Source organism: Excalfactoria chinensis, chromosome 5 (genome assembly GCF_039878825.1).
Source record: "Excalfactoria chinensis isolate bCotChi1 chromosome 5, bCotChi1.hap2, whole genome shotgun sequence".
NCBI classification, from domain to species: domain Eukaryota; kingdom Metazoa; phylum Chordata; class Aves; order Galliformes; family Phasianidae; genus Excalfactoria; species Excalfactoria chinensis.
In genome coordinates this window covers 5,641,150-5,667,469 of record NC_092829.1, presented here as the reverse complement: position 1 = coordinate 5,667,469, position 26,320 = coordinate 5,641,150, and the positions used below count along the sequence as shown (strand labels likewise).

General features: G+C 48.5%; 3 protein-coding genes across 3 annotated transcripts; all 3 read left to right on the top strand.

Annotated features, from left to right (window-relative positions):
* Positions 1 to 472: 472 nt before the first annotated feature.
* On the top strand, positions 473 to 1,978 carry LOC140253361 (inositol 1,4,5-trisphosphate receptor-interacting protein-like 1). Its single transcript, XM_072338875.1, has one exon. It carries the CDS (start codon positions 473 to 475, stop codon positions 1,976 to 1,978), a length of 1,506 nt encoding a protein of 501 aa, XP_072194976.1.
* Positions 1,979 to 8,389: 6,411 nt separating this feature from the next.
* On the top strand, positions 8,390 to 9,895 carry LOC140253282 (inositol 1,4,5-trisphosphate receptor-interacting protein-like 1). Its single transcript, XM_072338795.1, has one exon. It carries the CDS (start codon positions 8,390 to 8,392, stop codon positions 9,893 to 9,895), a length of 1,506 nt encoding a protein of 501 aa, XP_072194896.1.
* A 6,394-nt stretch (positions 9,896 to 16,289) lies between these two features.
* On the top strand, positions 16,290 to 17,795 carry LOC140253367 (inositol 1,4,5-trisphosphate receptor-interacting protein-like 1). The gene has a single exon (XM_072338885.1). It carries the CDS (start codon positions 16,290 to 16,292, stop codon positions 17,793 to 17,795), a length of 1,506 nt encoding a protein of 501 aa, XP_072194986.1.
* The last annotated feature ends 8,525 nt before the right edge of the window (positions 17,796 to 26,320 follow it).

Sequence of the window (26,320 nt, the reverse complement as noted above, 5' to 3'; positions counted from 1 at the left end):
GCAGCTGAGGGGGGCCGAAGGGTGGGGCTGGGGCGTCTGTGACGTCACAGTACGTCACAATGCAGGGCGTCTGTGACGTCACAGCGCGTCACAATGCAGGGCGTCTGTGACGTCACAGTGCGTGACAATGCGGGGCTGGCATCGAGGCCATCAGCAGGCAGCGCTGCTCCACTTTGGCCTGGGCCAGCGGTGAGTGCAGCAGCAGGGGGAAGGCTGTGCTGGGCCGGGCGCAAACAGCGGCCCGCGAGGGCTTTGGGAGCCTGCAGTGCCGGCAGCGAGCGCTCAGGGCAGCCTGTGAGCAGCTCTAGGGGCAGTCAGCAACAGCGCCGGCCTCAGCCCCCGCTGCCTCCCAGCTCCCTCGGCCCCGCTCCTACCTGAGCCCACAAGCTGCAGCTCCCGGACCCACTCCCCCAGCCCTTCGCGAGCTCCCACCCAGCCCCACTGACCTCCCCTCTCTCCTCTCTTCCAGATCATGGCTTTGGCGTTTTTCTTCGCCTTGTTGGCGCAGAGAGTAGCTATTGTTGGCGATGAGTTGGATGCAGAAACGCTTGAACGCATTCGTCAGCGGGAGGTGTTTCTGCGAGAGCAGATGATCAAGCTCATAGAATTAGAAGAGAGGAACATGAAGAAGAGCAGGGTGGATATTCAAGCCTTGCTCTTCGCAGTGTTGCCTTACTGGAAGGTTTGCCGTGTTCTTTGCATTCTCTTCCTTCTTCTCTGGTTCACATGGAAGATCTATAAAAAGTTCCAGAGAGTTGAAGACAGAGGTGATGAGGAGAGTTCCAGCACTGTGGAGGAGCAGCAGGAGCCGGAGGTGCAACAGGAGGAAGTGGAAGAGGAGAAGAAAGTGGAAGAGGAGATGAATAATCTTCTCTTTGCTGATGTGCTCTGGCCAAACCAAATTCATCGAGATAACTGTGAGCAGATACTCCTCCTGTTTGGTCGCCTCATCAATTTATGCCGGTATCTTGTATCAGATACTTTCTGTCCAGTGCCAGAGAGCCCCATCGGGGTGGGCAGTGCCTATGAAGGCTGGTGTCCCCTTGAGAACGAACCCATCTTCTGCCTGCTTGTGCCCCTGTCGGCCCCACGTGGGCATGTTTTCTGCCTGGATCTGGGCGCCACAGGGGAGCTGCCAGCAAGGAACTCCCGTATCCGTGTAGATCTGAAATGCACGTGCGGGAGGGAGCAGGAGATGGGTATGCGGTGCTTCCTCCACACCTCCAAGGAAGAGCTGGGAGATCAGCACCCCAGCCTACTGTATGACTTCTGCACTGACTCCTACCTAGACGTGGAGAAGACTGTCCGCTGGTTCCAGATGCTGATCACATGCGCCTGGAAATGCATGCCTGAGTCAGCAACATGCAGCATGAATGTGGTGCTGTCCAGGCGCTCCTGCAGGCTTCATCTGACAGATATCCACAAAACAGCCTTTGTCGTTGAGATCGTGTTTGGTGTACAGCAAGACCATACGGACATCTTTCTGAGCAGCCAGGAGACAGAGGCTGCTGATACCCCCAGCACAACCTGGCCACAGAGTTGTGCAGTGGCAGAGGCAAAGTTGTTCCAGCATATTGCCGCCCATGACCAGGGAAACACTTCCTACCTCAAATACATGCAAGTGGGTGCCTACATCCTGGGGGGCCAGACCTTTTCTACCTACCAACTGAGGACCGTGCTCATGCACCTCCTGACTGCCATCCCTTTGGAAAGCTGGCATGGGAAGTATTTCCTGCAGCGGATGGATGACATCTTGCGCTACCTGCGCTGCTGTGTGGAGGAGAAACGTCTCAATCATTTCTTCATAGGAAATGAGGACGTGCCTGCGGAGATTATCTTGCCGCAGCAATTCCGAGCGTCCCAACCGCTCAACCTCCTCCAGTACCTGGTGCAGGATCCAGACAGTCATGAACAGGCGCTGCAGGAGTTGGAGGAGCTGCAAGATCGGCTCAGAAGCCTGCTGATGTTTGGGAAATGAGAGACGCCCACTTGTCCCACAGACGAGCACTCTGGACGTGGAGAAGACAACACTCAGCAGGCAGTGGGAATTGCTCCCAAATGTTTTCTCCAGAACAAACCAACAGTGCAGTAGCCAGAGTGCTGAACTGAATATGCACAAGGGAGCAGCTGGTGTGAGACAATGATGTCCTTCCTCCACCACCCTGAGGACCACCTGGGGAAAGAGGAGATGCTCAGCCTCCTACAAACTCTCCAGGATATGGAGAAAACTGCAACCTGGTTCCAGGAACTGGTGAGAGAAGTCTGGATAGCCATGCCTCAACTGCTAACAGTGCAGTACGAGTTGCAGCCCTCCGTCTGCTTCTGCAAGCTCCGGCTGACAACCACCTCTTGCAGAGCCCTCTGGATTGAGCTCAGGCTCAGGGTACAGCAAGAGGACTTGGACACATTTCTGTCCTTTGAGTAGGCAGGCGCTGTTGATAGCAGCAGCACAAGGAGGCCGCAGAGATGTGCTGCAGCAGAGACAAACTTCTTTGGGAAACAGACACTACAGCAGGCTACATCTGATGGACTTCAAAAGAAGCTGCTTACTTAAGGCAGCATTTGGAGTATAGCAAGACCATGAAGACATCTATCCAAGCAGCCAGGAGACAGAGACAGCAACACCCATATCCTGGTAGCCACCGGAATTTCTACGGATGCCATGTTAGTCCAGCCTTTTAGATGCCAGGACTATATGGAGTGAAATCATCTTTGACCACACTGAAAATATAGTTCATGTAGATCAGAAAAATGCATATTATTAAAACATATACATCGATGCTTCATCGATGTATATGTTTTAATAACATACATAGATATTTCATCCATGTATATGTTTTAATAGTATACATAGATATTTCATCCATGTATATGTTTCAAAAAATTTAATTTAAAAAAAACATAAAAATTATTAAAAATTTTCAAAAAAATTAATAAAAATTAAAAAACAAACAGAACTAGTGGTATATGTGCCCTTCTTTTGGTGAAACTAATGCATCAGCTTTGGGACACTGGTGGATGGCAAGCTGGACACAAGCCAGCAATATGTCCTCATAGCCTAGGAAGCCAGTTGTATCATGGGCTGCATCTAAAGCAGTTGTCAGCAGGTCAGAGAGGGGATCCTGCCCCTCTGCTCTGGGCTGGTGAGACCTCATCTGGATAGTGCGTCCAGGTGGGGAGTCCTCAGTACAGGAGAAATGTGGACCTGTTGGAGTGCATCCAGAGGAGGACCACAAAAATGATCCAAGGAATGGAACAGCTTCCTTCAAGGACAGACTGGGAGAGCTGGAGCTGTGCAGCCTGGAAAGGAGACAACTCCATGGAGAGCTGAGAGCAGCCTTTCAGTATCTACTAGAAGGCTGTAAGAAAGAAGGGGACAGACTCTTCTGGATGGTCTGCTGTGGTAGGACAAAGCAAATGGTTTCAAAGTAAGAGAGAGAAGATTTAGACTGGATATGAGAAACAGTGTTTCCTTACAATAATGGAAATGAAGCACCGGCACAAGTTGCCCAGAAAGGTGGCAGGTGCCCAGACCCTGGAGACAACCAAAACAAGGCAGACCACTGTGAAAGGTAGACTGTGTTTTTGCAGTGGAAATGTCCAGTATTTTTGTATGTAGTCTAGGATAAGTTGCCTTTCACAAAGAAAGATCCTGAACAGACTAAAGTTGAGACTGGGGCATTCTGACCTGGGTAGATTTGGCAAAGGCGCTAGGTAAGGTAATTATATAGGCTAAGGGAGAGTCTGGTAAAGGACAGAATGAGTTTGCTAATTTTTGAGAATATTTTCTTCCTGTTGCCATAAAAAGTACCCAACATTCCTAAAGACAATGGACTGGTAACAGACACTGTATGGAAATGTAAGGTAGCAACAGTGTCAGAAGACTGTGAGCCTGAGACACTCAACCAATGAGTGCCAGGAGAGGTTCTTCCTGCGTTAGACCCAGGGTATATTAAGCTGCGGATTTCACTGACTAGTTGCACAACTTCTCCCTTGTCAGTAGGGATTGTGCACCCATTACTGCAATAATGAATAAAGTGCTCTTCACAGAGATCTCTGCCTGATTAGAAATTTTTGATTTGGAGCATGTTTCTCACACCTCCTGCTCAAGCTATGGGTGTTCCTGTTCAATGCAAAGGAATTGAACCAGATGGCCTTTAAAGGTCTTTTCCACCTTGAAATGATTTTTTTTAATCATTCTAAGCCTGTGCCTAACAAGTTCTCATCAGCAAACACCTGAGTGACAAAGCCTTGGGCTCATGTGAGTACCTGCATCTGTGTTAGATCCACAGTTCACTCTTCTTGTAAAGACACCATTACTGTTTCACCTGGGAGGTGTTGTCTGGGAGCTTTTTATATTTGGATGACATTGGTGATCCCAAACCTTGACAAAGGAAGATTATCAGTTACTGCAGCAGCATTAAGTCACCAGCCTTTTTGGCTGTCGTAACCTGAAGGTGCCATTTTGCCCAACATACATTTTCCCACATTGTCACAGAACAGACACTCCTTCGGGACCTCAGAGAAGGAAAAACATAGACAAGGCTCAAGATGGACAGGCCCACTTTATTTACCACAATGCAGATAGGCTGAAACACACTCGTCTCAGAGATCCCTCTCTTGAGTCAAGAAGTCAAGAGCGGACAAAGACTGAGATTTAAAATGGACCTCAACAGGCTTAGAAGAGCTACATCTGCAGAAAATAATAAAAAGAATATTACATAAACAAAAATTGAAGAAATTGAACCAAATGCAATCAAAAAAATCAGGTTAAGAACAAGGTTTAATCTGTCATCGACCCTTAGAATATATGAAGCCAACCGCTTTCTCCGCAGTAAAACCCAAGGGAAACAAAGGAAATCCAGTTCGGACACGTGCCTCAGAGCAGGGCCGATGCCGCGGCCATGGAGGCCCAGGGCAGCTGAGGGGGGCCGAAGGGTGGGGCTGGGGCGTCTGTGACATCACAGTGCATCACACTGCGGGGCTGGCATCAAGGCCATCAGCAGGCAGCGCTGCTCCACTTTGGCCTGGGCCAGCGGTGAGTGCAGCAGCAGGGGGAAGGCTGTGCTGGGCCGGGCGCAAACAGCGGCCTCAGCCCCCACTGCCTCCCAGCTCCCTCAGCCCCGCTCCTACCTGAGCCCACACGCTGCGGCTCCTGGACCAGCTCCCCCAGCCCTTCGCGAGCTCCTACCCAGCCCCACTGACCTCCCCTCTCTCCTCTCTTCCAGATCATGGCTTTGGCGTTTTTCTTCGCCTTGTTGGCGCAGAGAGTAGCTTTTGTTGGTGATGTGCTGGATGCGGAAACACTTGAACGCATGCGTCAGCGTGAGGTGTTTCTGCGAGAGCAGATGACCAAGATGCTGGAGGAGATCGAGCGGAGCAGGATGGATGTGCAACTCTGGCACTTCTTTGCACGGCAGCCTTGGGAAATTTGGGCCTTGGCTGTACTGCTGCTTTTCCTGCTCGTCGACTTCATCCAGTGTATAGAGACTCAAGAGGAAAAGGAGATCCAACGTGAAACTGAGATGCAGAGAAACTCTGACGGGGAGATGTGGGAGCCAGTGTACCACGAAGGCTCCGATGACGTTACCTACGTGAGCAGGTTTTACTATGAGTTCTCCATTTGGCCGCTGAAGACCAGGAGACACATGTGCAAGGTGGTGGAGGATCTGGTGGATGAGCTTCTGACCGTCTGTCAGATACTTCCCCAGAGTTACTTCATGCCACAGCTGCGGCCAGCTGTTGGGGTGGGCGTTGGCTTTGAAAACACCAGACCCGAAGGGAACCATGTTGTCTACCGCATGCTCGTGCCCCTGAAGGCACCCCCGGGACATGTCTTCCACTTGGAGCACGGCCCCAAGGCGAGGGTGGGGGTGAGGAATTCCTGCCTCCGCGTGGAGCTCAAGTGCACTTGCATAAGGGAGCGGGTGATAGGGGACATGCTGTGCTTCGTCCACCACCCTCGGGACAAGCTGTGGAAAGAGCAGATGCCCAGCCTCCTACAAACCCTATGCTGCGACTCCTACCTGGATATGGAGAAAACTGCAGCCTGGTTCCAGAAACTGGTGTTAGAAGCCTGGCCGGAGATGCCACTGTTCTCCATAGCGCAGGCCGAGATGCTGTCCTCCTACCGATTCTGCAAGATCAAGCTGACCACCACCAACGGCAGAGTCATCTGGATTGAGCTCATGCTTGGGATACAGGACAAGGACATGTTCCTGAGCTTTGAGTAGGCAGGGGCTGGCGTTATCAGTGGCATGAGGAGGCCGCAGAGATGCACTGCCACAGGAACGCTCTTCTTCACAAAACAGCCAGGCATGCGTGGCACAACAGATTCCATCAGAAACATCTGCAGCTCTGCGTCCCTGTTCAAGGAGGTGCCTACAGAATGACTAACACCCCACCTGCCACCTGCTACAGAGCTGAGCATGCTGGACATGGAGAAGATGCTGCCCAACGAGCAGGTGGAAGGTCTCTCCGAAGGAAAACCTCACCTCAGGGATCCACAGCCCATGCAATTGAAGAGGCCGCTGCATGGACGCCTGAAGCAGAGACTCCTATTAACAGCTGGGCAGGGACCAGCCCGCCTCTCCGTGAGGGTTCTTTTGCTCTGCAAGCCTCGGCCTCGACAAAAATGGGAGAAATGCTCTGTCCCTGAGTGTCTGCTCAAGGAGATGTCCCCAGAGCCAGCTCACAGTGCTGTGGTAAGACAGCTTTAGAGTCACTGTGAGAACCCTTCTTTGTTTTCTGGCTCAAAGCTTGCTTCCTGAGGTGTTTTCTCATGATAAGACTCTCACTGATTTATGGAGGAGGCAAGTGATGGGTGCTACCGTGTGACAATCAACATCACCCTGTAGGCATCTGATAGCACCTTCCTTCATAGCTGTTTGCTTCCGGAACAGAGTGCACAGGAGTGTTTACGGGTGGAAGATCTGGCCTGGGACTAAATAGCTCCAGCTTGGTATGGGAAAATTGGGGAATGATGCCATCGTGTCCTGTGAAAAACAGGATGCAGATGGGCATCCCTGCTCCCTCTTATCTGCTGGCAAGGCCCAGAAGATGGGAACAAAGGAGTTTTGCTGAGATCCCTAAGCCAGAATTTTCTACCCCAAGGAGAGCTGACTCAACTATTTTGGATTTGAGCTGTCACTCCAAAAAGAAAGCTGACTCAACCACTTTGGACTTATAAATAAGTTGGTGCTACCACTGGAAATTCATTCGTCATTGTGGTCACCGTCATCATCAGTGGAACAACAACGCCTGATGACCCACCACTAATGAAGATCAATGACAAACCTTGCTGGACCCATGGTGGTGACTATCTCCCTCCTGCTTCCTGCAAAGACTCCTTGCTTCTATTTCCTATCTTTACTATCGCCTGCCTTCCCTTCCCCATCACCCTATAATAATGTCCGTTCTCTCCTTCCCCATCTCCCTAATTAAGATTTATAATAAACTGGTCGGACCAACATCTGAATCGTTGTTTCTTAATCTCACGCCGGGTATACATATGTTAAAGAACCTTGCCTCCCTCCTATAAACTGGGGCAAGACAGTCACAGAATCAACAAGGCTGGAACAGACCTCAGGATCATCCAGTCCAACCATCCACCTATCACCAGTATTTCCAACTATTCCTGCAGAAATCCAGGTAATACTCCCCGTCTCACTCACCAAGCCTTCTCACAAGGCCATAACGTCCTTGAAGCCATCATGTCCTCCCTGTTCTCCCAAACAACTCTCAACACCAAACGAGTTTGCAGGGATCAGACTATTGGAATTTAATTGGGGATGACACACTAGGAGCAGAGCATCCACAGGCCGGGTCACCCAACTTTCTTTTTGAGGTCGCTCCAGGGGATTCCAGTCTGCTTTGTAAAGGGAGACCCTGGGAGCTCAGTCTGGCCACGTGCCTCAGAGCAGGGCCGATGCTGCGGCCATGGAGGCCCAGGGCAGCTGAGGGGGGCCGAAGGGTGGGGCTGGGGCGTCTGTGACGTCACAGTACGTCACAATGCAGGGCGTCTGTGACGTCACAGTGCGTCACAATGCGGGGCTGGCATCGAGGCCATCAGCAGGCAGCGCTGCTCCACTTTGGCCTGGGCCAGCGGTGAGTGCAGCAGCAGGGGGAAGGCTGTGCTGGGCCGGGCGCAAACAGCGGCCCGCGAGGGCTTCGGGAGCCTGCAGTGCCGGCAGCGAGCGCTCAGGGCAGCCTGTGAGCAGCTCTCGGGGCAGTCAGCAACAGCGCCGGCCTCAGCCCCCGCTGCCTCCCAGCTCCCTCGGCCCCGCTCCTACCTGAGTCCACACGCTGCGGCTCCCGGACCCACTCCCCCAGCCCTTCGCGAGCTCCCACCCAGCCCCACTGACCTCCCCTCTCTCCTCTCTTCCAGATCATGGCTTTGGCGTTTTTCTTCGCCTTGTTGGCGCAGAGAGTAGCTATTGTTGGCGATGAGTTGGATGCAGAAACGCTTGAACGCATGCGTCAGCGTGAGGTGTTTCTGCGAGAGCAGATGACCAAGCTCATAGAATTAGAAGAGAGGAACATGAAGAAGAGCAGGGTGGATATTCAAGCCTTGCTCTTCGCAGTGTTGCCTTACTGGAAGGTTTGCCGTGTTCTTTGCATTCTCTTCCTTCTTCTCTGGTTCACATGGAAGATCTATAAAAAGTTCCAGAGAGTTGAAGACAGAGGTGATGAGGAGAGTTCCAGCACTGTGGAGGAGCAGCAGGAGCCGGAGGTGCAACAGGAGGAAGTGGAAGAGGAGAAGAAAGTGGAAGAGGAGATGAATAATCTTCTCTTTGCTGATGTGCTCTGGCCAAACCAAATTCATCGAGATAACTGTGAGCAGATACTCCTCCTGTTTGGTCGCCTCATCAATTTATGCCGGTATCTTGTATCAGATGCTTTCTGTCCAGTGCCAGAGAGCCCCATCGGGGTGGGCAGTGCCTATGAAGGCTGGTGTCCCCTTGAGAATGAACCCATCTTCTGCCTGCTTGTGCCCCTGTCGGCCCCACGTGGGCATGTTTTCTGCCTGGATCTGGGCGCCACAGGGGAGCTGCCAGCAAGGAACTCCCGTATCCGTGTAGATCTGAAATGCACGTGCGGGAGGGAGCAGGAGATGGGTATGCGGTGCTTCCTCCACACCTCCAAGGAAGAGCTGGGAGATCAGCACCCCAGCCCACTGTATGACTTCTGCACTGACTCCTACCTAGACGTGGAGAAGACTGTCCGCTGGTTCCAGATGCTGATCACATGCGCCTGGAAATGCATGCCTGAGTCAGCAACATGCAGCATGAATGTGGTGCTGTCCAGGCGCTCCTGCAGGCTTCATCTGACAGATATCCACAAAACAGCCTTCGTCGTTGAGATCGTGTTTGGTGTACAGCAAGACCATACGGACATCTTTCTGAGCAGCCAGGAGACAGAGGCTGCTGATACCCCCAGCACAACCTGGCCACAGAGTTGTGCAGTGGCAGAGGCAAAGTTGTTCCAGCATATTGCCGCCCATGACCAGGGAAACACTTCCTACCTCAAATACATGCAAGTGGGTGCCTACATCCTGGGGGGCCAGACCTTTTCTACCTACCAACTGAGGACCGTGCTCATGCACCTCCTGACTGCCATCCCTTTGGAAAGCTGGCATGGGAAGTATTTCCTGCAGCGGATGGATGACATCTTGCGCTACCTGCGCTGCTGTGTGGAGGAGAAACGTCTCAATCATTTCTTCATAGGAAATGAGGACGTGCCTGCGGAGATTATCTTGCCGCAGCAATTCCGAGCGTCCCAACCGCTCAACCTCCTCCAGTACCTGGTGCAGGATCCAGACAGTCATGAACAGGCGCTGCAGGAGTTGGAGGAGCTGCAAGATCGGCTCAGAAGCCTGCTGATGTTTGGGAAATGAGAGACGCCCACTTGTCCCACAGACGAGCACTCTGGACGTGGAGAAGACAACACTCAGCAGGCAGTGGGAATTGCTCCCAAATGTTTTCTCCAGAACAAACCAACAGTGCAGTAGCCAGAGTGCTGAACTGAATATGCACAAGGGAGCAGCTGGTGTGAGACAATGATGTCCTTCCTCCACCACCCTGAGGACCACCTGGGGAAAGAGGAGATGCTCAGCCTCCTACAAACTCTCCAGGATATGGAGAAAACTGCAACCTGGTTCCAGGAACTGGTGAGAGAAGTCTGGATAGCCATGCCTCAACTGCTAACAGTGCAGTACGAGTTGCAGCCCTCCGTCTGCTTCTGCAAGCTCCGGCTGACAACCACCTCTTGCAGAGCCCTCTGGATTGAGCTCAGGCTCAGGGTACAGCAAGAGGACTTGGACACATTTCTGTCCTTTGAGTAGGCAGGCGCTGTTGATAGCAGCAGCACAAGGAGGCCGCAGAGATGTGCTGCAGCAGAGACAAACTTCTTTGGGAAACAGACACTACAGCAGGCTACATCTGATGGACTTCAAAAGAAGCTGCTTACTTAAGGCAGCATTTGGAGTATAGCAAGACCATGAAGACATCTATCCAAGCAGCCAGGAGACAGAGACAGCAACACCCATATCCTGGTAGCCACCGGAATTTCTACGGATGCCATGTTAGTCCAGCCTTTTAGATGCCAGGACTATATGGAGTGAAATCATCTTTGACCACACTGAAAATATAGTTCATGTAGATCAGAAAAATGCATATTATTAAAACATATACATCGATGCTTCATCGATGTATATGTTTTAATAACATACATAGATATTTCATCCATGTATATGTTTTAATAGTATACATAGATATTTCATCCATGTATATGTTTCAAAAAATTTAATTTAAAAAAAACATAAAAATTATTAAAAATTTTCAAAAAAATTAATAAAAATTAAAAAACAAACAGAACTAGTGGTATATGTGCCCTTCTTTTGGTGAAACTAATGCATCAGCTTTGGGACACTGGTGGATGGCAAGCTGGACACAAGCCAGCAATATGTCCTCATAGCCTAGGAAGCCAGTTGTATCATGGGCTGCATCTAAAGCAGTTGTCAGCAGGTCAGAGAGGGGATCCTGCCCCTCTGCTCTGGGCTGGTGAGACCTCATCTGGATAGTGCGTCCAGGTGGGGAGTCCTCAGTACAGGAGAAATGTGGACCTGTTGGAGTGCATCCAGAGGAGGACCACAAAAATGATCCAAGGAATGGAACAGCTTCCTTCAAGGACAGACTGGGAGAGCTGGAGCTGTGCAGCCTGGAAAGGAGACAACTCCATGGAGAGCTGAGAGCAGCCTTTCAGTATCTACTAGAAGGCTGTAAGAAAGAAGGGGACAGACTCTTCTGGATGGTCTGCTGTGGTAGGACAAAGCAAATGGTTTCAAAGTAAGAGAGAGAAGATTTAGACTGGATATGAGAAACAGTGTTTCCTTACAATAATGGAAATGAAGCACCGGCACAAGTTGCCCAGAAAGGTGGCAGGTGCCCAGACCCTGGAGACAACCAAAACAAGGCAGACCACTGTGAAAGGTAGACTGTGTTTTTGCAGTGGAAATGTCCAGTATTTTTGTATGTAGTCTAGGATAAGTTGCCTTTCACAAAGAAAGATCCTGAACAGACTAAAGTTGAGACTGGGGCATTCTGACCTGGGTAGATTTGGCAAAGGCGCTAGGTAAGGTAATTATATAGGCTAAGGGAGATTCTGGTAAAGGACAGAATGAGTTTGCTAATTTTTGAGAATATTTTCTTCCTGTTGCCATAAAAAGTACCCAACATTCCTAAAGACAATGGACTGGTAACAGACACTGTATGGAAATGTAAGGTAGCAACAGTGTCAGAAGACTGTGAGCCTGAGACACTCAACCAATGAGTGCCAGGAGAGGTTCTTCCTGCGTTAGACCCAGGGTATATTAAGCTGCGGATTTCACTGACTAGTTGCACAACTTCTCCCTTGTCAGTAGGGATTGTGCACCCATTACTGCAATAATGAATAAAGTGCTCTTCACAGAGATCTCTGCCTGATTAGAAATTTTTGATTTGGAGCATGTTTCTCACACCTCCTGCTCAAGCTATGGGTGTTCCTGTTCAATGCAAAGGAATTGAACCAGATGGCCTTTAAAGGTCTTTTCCACCTTGAAATGATTTTTTTTAATCATTCTAAGCCTGTGCCTAACAAGTTCTCATCAGCAAACACCTGAGTGACAAAGCCTTGGGCTCATGTGAGTACCTGCATCTGTGTTAGATCCACAGTTCACTCTTCTTGTAAAGACACCATTACTGTTTCACCTGGGAGGTGTTGTCTGGGAGCTTTTTATATTTGGATGACATTGGTGATCCCAAACCTTGACAAAGGAAGATTATCAGTTACTGCAGCAGCATTAAGTCACCAGCCTTTTTGGCTGTCGTAACCTGAAGGTGCCATTTTGCCCAACATACATTTTCCCACATTGTCACAGAACAGACACTCCTTCGGGACCTCAGAGAAGGAAAAACATAGACAAGGCTCAAGATGGACAGGCCCACTTTATTTACCACAATGCAGATAGGCTGAAACACACTCGTCTCAGAGATCCCTCTCTTGAGTCAAGAAGTCAAGAGCGGACAAAGACTGAGATTTAAAATGGACCTCAACAGGCTTAGAAGAGCTACATCTGCAGAAAATAATAAAAAGAATATTACATAAACAAAAATTGAAGAAATTGAACCAAATGCAATCAAAAAAATCAGGTTAAGAACAAGGTTTAATCTGTCATCGACCCTTAGAATATATGAAGCCAACCGCTTTCTCCGCAGTAAAACCCAAGGGAAACAAAGGAAATCCAGTTCGGACACGTGCCTCAGAGCAGGGCCGATGCCGCGGCCATGGAGGCCCAGGGCAGCTGAGGGGGGCCGAAGGGTGGGGCTGGGGCGTCTGTGACATCACAGTGCATCACACTGCGGGGCTGGCATCAAGGCCATCAGCAGGCAGCGCTGCTCCACTTTGGCCTGGGCCAGCGGTGAGTGCAGCAGCAGGGGGAAGGCTGTGCTGGGCCGGGCGCAAACAGCGGCCTCAGCCCCCACTGCCTCCCAGCTCCCTCAGCCCCGCTCCTACCTGAGCCCACACGCTGCGGCTCCTGGACCAGCTCCCCCAGCCCTTCGCGAGCTCCTACCCAGCCCCACTGACCTCCCCTCTCTCCTCTCTTCCAGATCATGGCTTTGGCGTTTTTCTTCGCCTTGTTGGCGCAGAGAGTAGCTTTTGTTGGTGATGTGCTGGATGCGGAAACACTTGAACGCATGCGTCAGCGTGAGGTGTTTCTGCGAGAGCAGATGACCAAGATGCTGGAGGAGATCGAGCGGAGCAGGATGGATGTGCAACTCTGGCACTTCTTTGCACGGCAGCCTTGGGAAATTTGGGCCTTGGCTGTACTGCTGCTTTTCCTGCTCGTCGACTTCATCCAGTGTATAGAGACTCAAGAGGAAAAGGAGATCCAACGTGAAACTGAGATGCAGAGAAACTCTGACGGGGAGATGTGGGAGCCAGTGTACCACGAAGGCTCCGATGACGTTACCTACGTGAGCAGGTTTTACTATGAGTTCTCCATTTGGCCGCTGAAGACCAGGAGACACATGTGCAAGGTGGTGGAGGATCTGGTGGATGAGCTTCTGACCGTCTGTCAGATACTTCCCCAGAGTTACTTCATGCCACAGCTGCGGCCAGCTGTTGGGGTGGGCGTTGGCTTTGAAAACACCAGACCCGAAGGGAACCATGTTGTCTACCGCATGCTCGTGCCCCTGAAGGCACCCCCGGGACATGTCTTCCACTTGGAGCACGGCCCCAAGGCGAGGGTGGGGGTGAGGAATTCCTGCCTCCGCGTGGAGCTCAAGTGCACTTGCATAAGGGAGCGGGTGATAGGGGACATGCTGTGCTTCGTCCACCACCCTCGGGACAAGCTGTGGAAAGAGCAGATGCCCAGCCTCCTACAAACCCTATGCTGCGACTCCTACCTGGATATGGAGAAAACTGCAGCCTGGTTCCAGAAACTGGTGTTAGAAGCCTGGCCGGAGATGCCACTGTTCTCCATAGCGCAGGCCGAGATGCTGTCCTCCTACCGATTCTGCAAGATCAAGCTGACCACCACCAACGGCAGAGTCATCTGGATTGAGCTCATGCTTGGGATACAGGACAAGGACATGTTCCTGAGCTTTGAGTAGGCAGGGGCTGGCATTATCGGAGGCCGCAGAGATGCACTGCCACAGGAACGCTCTTCTTCACAAAACAGCCAGGCATGCGTGGCACAACAGATTCCATCAGAAACATCTGCAGCTCTGCGTCCCTGTTCAAGGAGGTGCCTACAGAATGACTAACACCCCACCTGCCACAGAGCTGAGCATGCTGGACATGGAGAAGATGCTGCCCAACGAGCAGGTGGAAGGTCTCTCCGAAGGAAAACCTCACCTCAGGGATCCACAGCCCATGCAATTGAAGAGGCCGCTGCATGGACGCCTGAAGCAGAGACTCCTATTAACAGCTGGGCAGGGACCAGCCCGCCTCTCCGTGAGGGTTCTTTTGCTCTGCAAGCCTCGGCCTCGACAAAAATGGGAGAAATGCTCTGTCCCTGAGTGTCTGCTCAAGGAGATGTCCCCAGAGCCAGCTCACAGTGCTGTGGTAAGACAGCTTTAGAGTCACTGTGAGAACCCTTCTTTGTTTTCTGGCTCAAAGCTTGCTTCCTGAGGTGTTTTCTCATGATAAGACTCTCACTGATTTATGGAGGAGGCAAGTGATGGGTGCTACCGTGTGACAATCAACATCACCCTGTAGGCATCTGATAGCACCTTCCTTCATAGCTGTTTGCTTCCGGAACAGAGTGCACAGGAGTGTTTACGGGTGGAAGATCTGGCCTGGGACTAAATAGCTCCAGCTTGGTATGGGAAAATTGGGGAATGATGCCATCGTGTCCTGTGAAAAACAGGATGCAGATGGGCATCCCTGCTCCCTCTTATCTGCTGGCAAGGCCCAGAAGATGGGAACAAAGGAGTTTTGCTGAGATCCCTAAGCCAGAATTTTCTACCCCAAGGAGAGCTGACTCAACTATTTTGGATTTGAGCTGTCACTCCAAAAAGAAAGCTGACTCAACCACTTTGGACTTATAAATAAGTTGGTGCTACCACTGGAAATTCATTCGTCATTGTGGTCACCGTCATCATCAGTGGAACAACAACGCCTGATGACCCACCACTAATGAAGATCAATGACAAACCTTGCTGGACCCATGGTGGTGACTATCTCCCTCCTGCTTCCTGCAAAGACTCCTTGCTTCTATTTCCTATCTTTACTATCGCCTGCCTTCCCTTCCCCATCACCCTATAATAATGTCCGTTCTCTCCTTCCCCATCTCCCTAATTAAGATTTATAATAAACTGGTCGGACCAACATCTGAATCGTTGTTTCTTAATCTCACGCCGGGTATACATATGTTAAAGAACCTTGCCTCCCTCCTATAAACTGGGGCAAGACAGTCACAGAATCAACAAGGCTGGAACAGACCTCAGGATCATCCAGTCCAACCATCCACCTATCACCAGTATTTCCAACTATTCCTGCAGAAATCCAGGTAATACTCCCCGTCTCACTCACCAAGCCTTCTCACAAGGCCATAACGTCCTTGAAGCCATCATGTCCTCCCTGTTCTCCCAAACAACTCTCAACACCAAACGAGTTTGCAGGGATCAGACTATTGGAATTTAATTGGGGATGACACACTAGGAGCAGAGCATCCACAGGCCGGGTCACCCAACTTTCTTTTTGAGGTCGCTCCAGGGGATTCCAGTCTGCTTTGTAAAGGGAGACCCTGGGAGCTCAGTCTGGCCACGTGCCTCAGAGCAGGGCCGATGCTGCGGCCATGGAGGCCCAGGGCAGCTGAGGGGGGCCGAAGGGTGGGGCTGGGGCGTCTGTGACGTCACAGTACGTCACAATGCAGGGCGTCTGTGACGTCACAGTGCGTCACAATGCGGGGCTGGCATCGAGGCCATCAGCAGGCAGCGCTGCTCCACTTTGGCCTGGGCCAGCGGTGAGTGCAGCAGCAGGGGGAAGGCTGTGCTGGGCCGGGCGCAAACAGCGGCCCGCGAGGGCTTCGGGAGCCTGCAGTGCCGGCAGCGAGCGCTCAGGGCAGCCTGTGAGCAGCTCTCGGGGCAGTCAGCAACAGCGCCGGCCTCAGCCCCCGCTGCCTCCCAGCTCCCTCAGCCCCGCTCCTACCTGAGCCCACACGCTGCGGCTCCCGGACCCACTCCCCCAGCCGTGCGCGAGCTCCCACCCAGCCCCACTGACCTCCCCTCTCTCCTCTCTTCCAGATCATGGCTTTGGCGTTTTTCTTCGCCTTGTTGGCGCAGAGAGTAGCTATTGTTGGCGATGAGTTGGATGCAGAAACGCTTGAACACATTCGTCAGCGGGAGGTGTTTCTGCGAGAGCAGATGATCAAGCTCATAGAATTAGAAGAGAGGAACATGAAGAAGAGCAGGGTGGATATTCAAGCCTTGCTCTTCGCAGTGTTGCCTTACTGGAAGGTTTGCGGTGTTCTTTGCATTCTCTTCCTTCTTCTCTGGTTCACATGGAAGATCTATAAAAAGTTCCAGAGAGTTGAAGACAGAGGTGATGAGGAGAGTTCCAGCACTGTGGAGGAGCAGCAGGAGCCGGAGGTGCAACAGGAGGAAGTGGAAGAGGAGAAGAAAGTGGAAGAGGAGATGAATAATCTTCTCTTTGCTGATGTGCTCTGGCCAAACCAAATTCATCGAGATAACTGTGAGCAGATACTCCTCCTGTTTGGTCGCCTCATCAATTTATGCCGGTATCTTGTATCAGATACTTTCTGTCCAGTGCCAGAGAGCCCCATCGGGGTGGGCAGTGCCTATGAAGGCTGGTGTCCCCTTGAGAGCGAACCCATCTTCTGTCTGCTTGTGCCCCTGTCGGCCCCACGTGGGCATGTTTTCTGCCTTGATCTGGGCGCCACAGGGGAGCTGCCAGCAAGGAACTCCCGTATCCGTGTAGATCTGAAATGCACGTGCGGGAGGGAGCAGGAGATGGGTATGCGGTGCTTCCTCCACACCTCCAAGGAAGAGCTGGGAGATCAGCACCCCAGCCCACTGTATGACTTCTGCACTGACTCCTACCTAGACGTGGAGAAGACTGTCCGCTGGTTCCAGATGCTGATCACATGCGCCTGGAAATGCATGCCTGAGTCAGCAACATGCAGCATGAATGTGGTGCTGTCCAGGCGCTCCTGCAGGCTTCATCTGACAGATATCCACAAAACAGCCTTCGTCGTTGAGATCGTGTTTGGTGTACAGCAAGACCATACGGACATCTTTCTGAGCAGCCAGGAGACAGAGGCTGCTGATACCCCCAGCACAACCTGGCCACAGAGTTGTGCAGTGGCAGAGGCAAAGTTGTTCCAGCATATTGCCGCCCATGACCAGGGAAACACTTCCTACCTCAAATACATGCAAGTGGGTGCCTACATCCTGGGGGGCCAGACCTTTTCTACCTACCAACTGAGGACCGTGCTCATGCACCTCCTGACTGCCATCCCTTTGGAAAGCTGGCATGGGAAGTATTTCCTGCAGCGGATGGATGACATCTTGCGCTACCTGCGCTGCTGTGTGGAGGAGAAACGTCTCAATCATTTCTTCATAGGAAATGAGGACGTGCCTGCGGAGATTATCTTGCCGCAGCAATTCCGAGCGTCCCAACCGCTCAACCTCCTCCAGTACCTGGTGCAGGATCCAGACAGTCATGAACAGGCGCTGCAGGAGTTGGAGGAGCTGCAAGATCGGCTCAGAAGCCTGCTGATGTTTGGGAAATGAGAGACGCCCACTTGTCCCACAGACGAGCACTCTGGACGTGGAGAAGACAACACTCAGCAGGCAGTGGGAATTGCTCCCAAATGTTTTCTCCAGAACAAACCAACAGTGCAGTAGCCAGAGTGCTGAACTGAATATGCACAAGGGAGCAGCTGGTGTGAGACAATGATGTCCTTCCTCCACCACCCTGAGGACCACCTGGGGAAAGAGGAGATGCTCAGCCTCCTACAAACTCTCCAGGATATGGAGGAAACTGCAACCTGGTTCCAGGAACTGGTGAGAGAAGTCTGGATAGCCATGCCTCAACTGTCAACAGTGCAGCACGAGTTGCAGCCCTCCGTCTGCTTCTGCAAGCTCCGGCTGACCACCACCTCTTGCAGAGCCTTCTGGATTGAGCTCAGGCTTGGGGTACAGCAAGAGGACTTGGACACATTTCTGTCCTTTGAGTAGGCAGGGGCTGTTGATAGCAGCAGCACAAGGAGGCCGCAGAGATGTGCTGCAGCAGAGACAGACTTCTTTGGGAAACAGACAGGGAAACTACAGCAGGCTACATCTGATGGACTTCAAAAGAAGCTGCTTACTTAAGGCAGCATTTGGAGTATAGCAAGACCATGAAGACATCTATCCGAGCAGCCAGGAGACAGAGACAGCAACACACATATCCTGGTAGCCACCGGAATTTCTACGGATGCCATGTTAGTCCAGCCTTTTAGATGCCAGGACTATATGGAGTGAAATCATCTTTGACCACACTGAAAATATAGTTCATGTAGATCAGAAAAATGCATATTATTAAAACATATACATCGATGCTTCAGGTGCCCAGACCCTGGAGACAACCAAAACAAGGCAGACCACTGTGAAAGGTAGACTGTGTTTTTGCAGTGGAAATGTCCAGTATTTTTGTATGTAGTATAGGATAAGTTTATGGATAATTTAAAAATTTAAAAAAAAAAAAAAAAGTTTATAGGATATGTTTAAACACTGGCTGACAAAACTGAAGAAAGTTCTCAACATTTTTGCCCTGAATAAACAAACCTACTTCCATTGAAGGCTGCCATCTCGCAGCACAACCCCGCCTAATCAGAATCTGAGCATGTACAAGGTAGCAAAATTAAATCTCACTCTTAAAAAGGAAACAAAAAACAGATATAAATAGCTTGCTTCTCACCTACCAGCCTCAGCAAAAAAAATAATAAGGCTAAGGAGAAAAAGTTGCTCTTCCAGAGCGATCCTCAACTGATTTTGTTTGAAGTATTTACAGACAGTTTGAATAACAGAGGCTCCACCTTCCACTCCAGATTTTTGCTATTCTTAGAGCCCAAGTTCTTATTCTAGTTTAAACCTCCCTTGTTTTAATTTAAATTCATTGTTACTTTTTCTACCCACCATGTACTTCAACAGATCATTCCGCTGCTCTCTGAAGCCACTTACGGACTTAATGCTAATGAAGACTGTTTTCTTTCCCCTTTAGTTTTATCTGTATTCAAGAGACACAACTCTTTCCACCTTCCCACCTACCAAGTCAATTTTCCAGGTCCACCATCAGCACCACACTCCTCACCTAGCCTGTCTCTCCCTGACCACATTCCTCCTGAAGGACTGTGCTCACCTAAGGGCTGTGCCAACTCCCTAGCTCCCTTTGCTTCCAGTGCCAGCCAGGAAGAGTGACATGACTGGAAGAAGACATGAACGTTTCAGGCTCTGGATTGCAGCACTAGGTAAAATCAGATTTAATTTCAAAACATTGGCACAATCAGGGAATGCTGCTAGTTCTTTCCAACTGTCAGCTCTTTGGCAGGGACACCACTTGATTTTCAGTGCCAATCTGTCTTTAGGTATCAGAGCCTATAAACCTGCAGATGGAGTTTTGCACAAGCAGAAGCTAACATGTCAGTTTGATTGTAGGATCAACTGGCCACAATCCAACAGCACAGTCTTTCCTGCTATTTGCCCACAGGACTGAGTGAACAGGGAGCTGAACTTTTCAGTGTTGAGGCACAAGCCAGCAATCTCTTGCTCCCTCTCCCTTAAGAAAGGAGATGCAACAGACTGACCAGAAGCTCTAACAGTATGAAGATGTTCATCAGTATATATTTATTTGTACCACAGGGAAGCAGCTATAAAAATTACACCCTGGACTCATAGCTGCATTCCTGTCTGTTGCATCAGTGCACAAGCTAATAAAACCAAGTTCATAGTATCTGGGGATCTTTCATTTGTTTTGTAGAAGTTTGACCTTAACACCTTCATTACCAAGTGCTTGACTTTGCTCAGATCTTGTGCTTTACTGAGGGTGATCAGAACATGGTGTAAAGGTCTCTTTTGCACTATAACTAGGGATGCAGGAAATGCATGAAAAAAAAATATCCATGCAAACCAGGATGTAGAAGAATATGGAATAAAGGCATCTTACACAAGCCAAGGAACTCTGAGGGTGATCCTGAAAATTGTCTCACTACAGTCACAGACATCCATCCCTTCCACCCCAAACTGCCTAGAATTTAAGTCAAGCTTAGTATCATAGAAGAGAGAGCTGGGGGATATATCAATGTTTTTCCAACAAGCAAGAAAATTATTTTAGGAAACATTAACAGCATTAAGTGAGTCTTATCCATTTAGCTTTTGAAAATAATTCAGATACATTTAAACTGCTACAATTCAGCCAAACACCTTGCTAACAAGCATACTTGCAATAATAGCCTTTCAGGACATTCATTTATATATGTTCTTTCTAGTTGCCAAATATACACCCATGCCTAAATATTCAGGAGATAATTTGAGGTTTCTGAATGTGACATTATGAACAGTATTCCTCTCAAAGCAGTGGGAATACATTATGACTCATACATAACAATTGCCTTCAGCATAAGAAGTAATTAAAACTGGAGTATTTTATCAGAAGGTTATTAATTTTGGAATCTAAAATAATGAGGATTAGAAAGAGGTGGGAGGGGAGGAAAGCTACTAGATGACTCAAATTTAAAACATCATTTAAGGCAGGATGAGTACAGTCATTATAAAAGTGGCAATTGATGAAAAATTAAGACAGATTATGTCTGAGGTAAAAGTCTACTCAGGACTACAGCAGTTCCTCCAATCACAGCTACAGGTCATCTAGCAAGTCACCATGGGGAAAAAACAAAAAGTACCCATCGTGGCAAGTTTGTCATGAGCTTAACAGGAGATTGCCATGATACAGAACTTTTAAGGACATGCACACATTCACTTTGAGAGCCTGAGCCAATAAAACTGGCACAGGCTGCCCAGGGAGGTGGTAGAATCAAGTACTATAGAGATGTGGCACTGAGATAAATGGTTAGAGGTCATAGCAGAGAGGAGTTGGATTGCATGAGCTTAGTGGTCTTTTCCAGCCTTAATGATGCTATGAAAAATGTTTGTTTCTCAGTCTAGAAGACTCCAGTTCCAGTTGGAAAATATATTTGACTCAGTTGTGTCTTACTGCCACAAAGACTGTAATCGGATGCACAAATAGGTGAACTGCATGTAGGATGCAAAATATTTCTTCCAAGCCATTCACCAGTGACAGAGCCAAGACAGGGTTTTCTCATCTATAGCAGTATAATACAGCCAAGTTATTGGCTAGGTGAGGAGAGGCTGGAGGAAATCACGAGACACAGGCCTCTAGAAGATGTCTGAAGAAACACAGAAATGGTTTAGCTGTGAAAAGAGAAATCTAAAAGGACACAAAGCCATCTCTGCATATCTAAGCAAGCTAGAAGAGTGGAAATAAGCCCCTCTCCACAATCAGGACAGTGAAGGCAAGGAGGAACAAGCATGAATTATAGCAGGGTAAAATCCAGGCAGCAACAGCTTCAACATTTCTAACATTCAGAACAGCAAAGGAGATGATGGGAAGGGGGTTTGAGGACCCCATTTCTGAAGGATTTTAAGCACAGTGTCATGGGACGTGTACATCAGGAATGGCAAGAGTAGCAATTTTTATGTTGTGGGGCAGGAGGATGCCTTGGAAAACTACTTGCTGGTCATGAATGATAAGGACCTTGAGCAGCCATTTCCTATGACTAGCAAAAGGGCAAAGTTCTGTTCCTGCTCATACAAACTCAAGCATGCAGCTTGGCAGGTAGTAGTAGGTAGTGAGCATTCCCTAGTATTTAGAGAATTTATAACATTCATCATGGGATTAATGCCTCTCTCACATACGGGAAATGCATCTTATCAGAAATTAACTCATTAGAAATCTTTAACTTTTCCATTTTGTAGTCAAAATGACCCACGCAGAGCTCAACATGAGGCAACATCCAACAAACTTTTAATGGGAACTCAGAGAGCCCTCTTTTTTTTTTATTTATTTATTATTTTTTTGGAAGCATGAATATTAAACCATTTTCCCAACTGCATTTTTTGTCCTTTATAAAAAAGCAATGAAGTTTTTCTGAGTATTTATAGTACTTCATGAATTTGGGATGAGTACTAGTAAATGGCTTAAGAGCTAGCAGAACAATAGTAAATAAATTTGGACTTGCACTTCTGATGTGATAGTTCTTCTTCCCTTGTTTCTAATCAGTGAGGGACAGCCTGCACATTAGGGCTTGGAATGTGAGAACTTACACAGGATACAATTAACTTTATACAGACTAGGTCATCCTAATTACTTTTGCCTTCTACCTAATAGATCTGGTCCTGGAAACCCCAAAATACACAGGCAGTAAGGAACACTAGTGCTGAGAAATCATGAAGGGAATAAACTTGAGTAACTACAGGTGTGTTCAGCTGAGTGAACAATAAAGCAGGAGCAGATATCAAACTGGTCTACAGCTCTTGAGCTTCCATTTAAAACAACCCCAATTCCATCAACAACCTGCTAACACAAATGGGATCATCCTGACTGAAAAACATACAGGGCAAGATAAAGTCTGCTGAAGAATAACATGGCCTGTTATATGAGCGACTAAACAGACAAGGTGCTTTAAGACCAGAAAAGAGATGCCTGGGAGAGGAAGGAAAAATTACATTGGACCTACAAAAACAGGACTACCTCCTCTGTGCCAGCCAGCAAGTAGTTATCTCCTATCATTTCAAACATAATAGCAGATACAAGACAAACCACTCCAGGCAGCTATTTCCACAAATTCACAGATGGAAAGGCCAAACTCTTTGAGGCAGTGTGATACCTCCTCCCTTCTGGTAGAAAACCGTGGTGCAGCACATGTGACTTGTAGGTTGTGTGTTTGCTGTTGTGACAGAAAGAAGGTGCCACTCTGCTGTATTACTTGAGAAGCACCAAACAAAGAAAGCAAAGTTTATCCAGGTCTCTAGTAAAGAAAACTGTATTTTCACTTCCCCAGTATTTACATGATTCCCATCTTCTTCCTCCCACACCTCTCTGGGAAGACAAATAATTGTGCAGTGTGCGTAGATCAGTTGCTGGGGAGGATCTTGCTTCTGAGCTCACTTTCTTTCTCATGCAAGCAGCAAGACAGTACAAGTTAATTAGAGGGCAGGATGCCTTTCCTTTGCACAAAAACTTTGACAAAGAAACTTGGGCTTCAGCCACTGCGAGCAAGGTATAGTTTGAGACTCCCAGGTACTATATATAATACAAGTTATATTATATATGCTATTTATATAAATATATATAAGATAATACACATCAACAGGTTATTTGAACCTTATAAATTCATTTGAAATATCACTTGCTGAGGAAAAATCCTTTTTTTATTATTAATATATGTGTATATATACACACACACAGTGAGTCACACATTTGGGACTCCACATAGCATGAGCCATGGCAAACCTTTCTTAAAACAGGGAAAGGAGTGCAACTGAAGCACCAGCCTATGGACTAGACACACAATTCTGACATGATGCTGCTGTACTCAATTATGGAGTGCAAGCTTCTTTTAAGGAAACAAGGTCTATGAAAACATATTTTTAAACCTCCCAAATGCTTGCATGAAAGAAGCAAAAAGTGCACAAATCAGGAACACTCCCAACACATCTTTCTCATGCATTTGCACATGATTACCAGAGCTCCCAGGGGGAAACTGTTAGTGAGCCAGTGACCTCCCCCCCAAAAAAAAAATCCAAAGTTGCTCATGTTATGCTAGTGTGATGATTGAAATGGGTTGAGGGCAAGCTCATAACTACCTGTTATGCAAGGCTGAACACAAAATCTATCTTGTAGATAACTGACATCTGAAGAGAAGAAAAACAAACTTCTGAATTTCTTCTCCAAAACACATGGCAGGAAACTCTGTTGTTACCAATGCTCACCAACTGGCAAAACACAAGATACAGGATTTCCCCTCCTGTTATAACATAAATTAACTTTAGCCAGGTCAGAAGTGACAGATACAAGTCCAGAAAGAAGCACTGCCATCTGCACTGCACTGAACTGTAGTTGGCATCCCACAGCACATGCCTGCTCCACGACTAGAAGGTATTAGCAATATCCACAGGATCACTTAATGAACCCTGTCCATACCTTGCCAGCCTTGCTGCCTCCTCTCCAACCAGCAGTCAAGTGAACAGTTGCTTTCTGCTTTCAAATTGCTGACGGCAGCCAAAAGGAAGAGATTTTCCTTGGTTAGAAAGGCTAAGCATTAAGAAAGCTCTAACTCTCCTCTTTGCTTAGCTATGGTTGGGCACTTCCATTGATAATTTTCAACCACCTATAAATATTTTACCTAAAAGTAGTACATAAACTTCTCTTAGTCCACAAGCAGGCATTTTACAGCTTGCAGAGCATTTGTGAGCATGCAGTATGGGCCACATGTTGCAGAGAGCTGTCTGAGGACACCTCGGAAGGCATCCTAACCACAGGGTCTCCATAGTCAAAATGCATTTTCATGGCTTAGAGACAAAAGCAACTTGCTTCTCCACACAGACCTGAGAGCAATTTGTAAGTGGCAGGGCCTGGATCTGGGGTCCCGATGTGCAGTTTCAGGTCCTGACAGTACTAACAAGAACACACAAAGCCTTGACACAACAGCTCCAGTATGAGCTCAATAAGAAGTATAAGCTCAGATCCCCTCACCAGGAAATCCAAGCAATAAGGCAATCAGAGAAAAAAAAAAACACACCACAAGACAGAATCATAGAATCATTAAGGTTGAAAAAGATCTCTAAGATCGCCAGGCCCAACCCCACACACACCATGCCTGTTGACCATATCCCTCAGTACCACATCTCCATAACTCTTGATTGCCTCCAGTGACAGTGACTGCACCACCTCCCTGGGCAGCTGTGCATCATCACTCTTTCTGGGAAGAGATTTTTCCTAACACCCAACCTGAGATACTGATTCTGTCATAGCAGAAATTTCCCTCAAAACACCACGTGCCACCTGTTCAGTTGTGCACATCAAGCCCTACTGCCTTGTGGGAAAAGATCAGACAAGCCCAGCCAAGCAAAGCAAACGGAGCTGGCAGCACTGCTGACAGAGGCAGGTAAATCTCAGTGCTGTCAGAGCAACATTATACTCCTGCCCATGCTCCAAAAGCTAGCTCTTTCTTTTCCTTCTCCCTCCTTGCTTGGCATGATTTCTTAAGCAGCATCCTGCCCAGAAGGCAGAGAAATTAATGAGGTTTCATCTTTTCAGGAGTTCTTGAGACAGTCAATTGCAAAGCTCAGATGAACCTCTCCATCCTACCTACCTCCCCCCTTGCCCAGCTTAAGTAAAGATGCTGCCTTCAGCCATTATCCTGCTAAGAGCCTGCAACTAACACTATAAATATCCAGTATTCAAATGTTGGCATTGAGCTCTTGGAGAATAAACTTCCCTGATGGAAGAATGGGCTCATTAAGGTAACAAAGTGACAGCTTTGAGCAAGCTCTCTTTGCAGTTTCTAAATATGTCCTCTCTGATGGGATTAGAGATGAGCTGTGGAATAGGAGGAAAGAATGGCCTTAATGTTAAGGCTGCCTCCAGCCATACACTTCCAATGGATTTTTTGCATGCTTAGGTATGCAGAGACATATAATGGTCAGAGCAAAGCAGTTTTAGCTCCCTGGGAACTGTGATCATTGCACTGGTGCATATTATACACATCCCTCATCTAGCCAAACCCTATGCATTTCCAATGCAGTAATACTAGCAAGAAAGCAATCAGAGCACTATTTTTTCACCTCCCCCATTATCTGGGGGAAAAGAAGGAGAGCAAAAGATTCCCTATCAATAATGTAACACATAAGTAGGAAAGGAAAGCAAACGTGCCCCACCACCTCCTCTGACTTTGTGGGGCTTTCAGGATAGATCAAAGCAATGAGCTTTGCCACCATCTCTCACTCCTCTGCTGAAAAAAAAATCACTCCAGTATTTTGTGCAAGAGGTTCCTACTTCTACCTTCTTCCTTTGAAAGGACGCTTGGAGCCATGCAGCTGGTGGATTCCAATTACACCCCTGGCAAACCACCTTTCCCATCTTTTCTATATATTTTTAGCAATTACCAAGGTTGATGTTCAAGCTCCCACCTCATCCTAGTAGTGCAGCCACAGCCTTGCATTAGAAATGAAAATTTAAACTCACATCTTGCAATATT

Coding starts and splice junctions, on each gene's coding strand:
- LOC140253282 (XM_072338795.1), top strand. CDS start 8,390: ATGGCTTTGGCGTTTTTCTTCGCCTTGTTGGCGCAGAGAGTAGCTATT.
- LOC140253367 (XM_072338885.1), top strand. CDS start 16,290: ATGGCTTTGGCGTTTTTCTTCGCCTTGTTGGCGCAGAGAGTAGCTATT.
- LOC140253361 (XM_072338875.1), top strand. CDS start 473: ATGGCTTTGGCGTTTTTCTTCGCCTTGTTGGCGCAGAGAGTAGCTATT.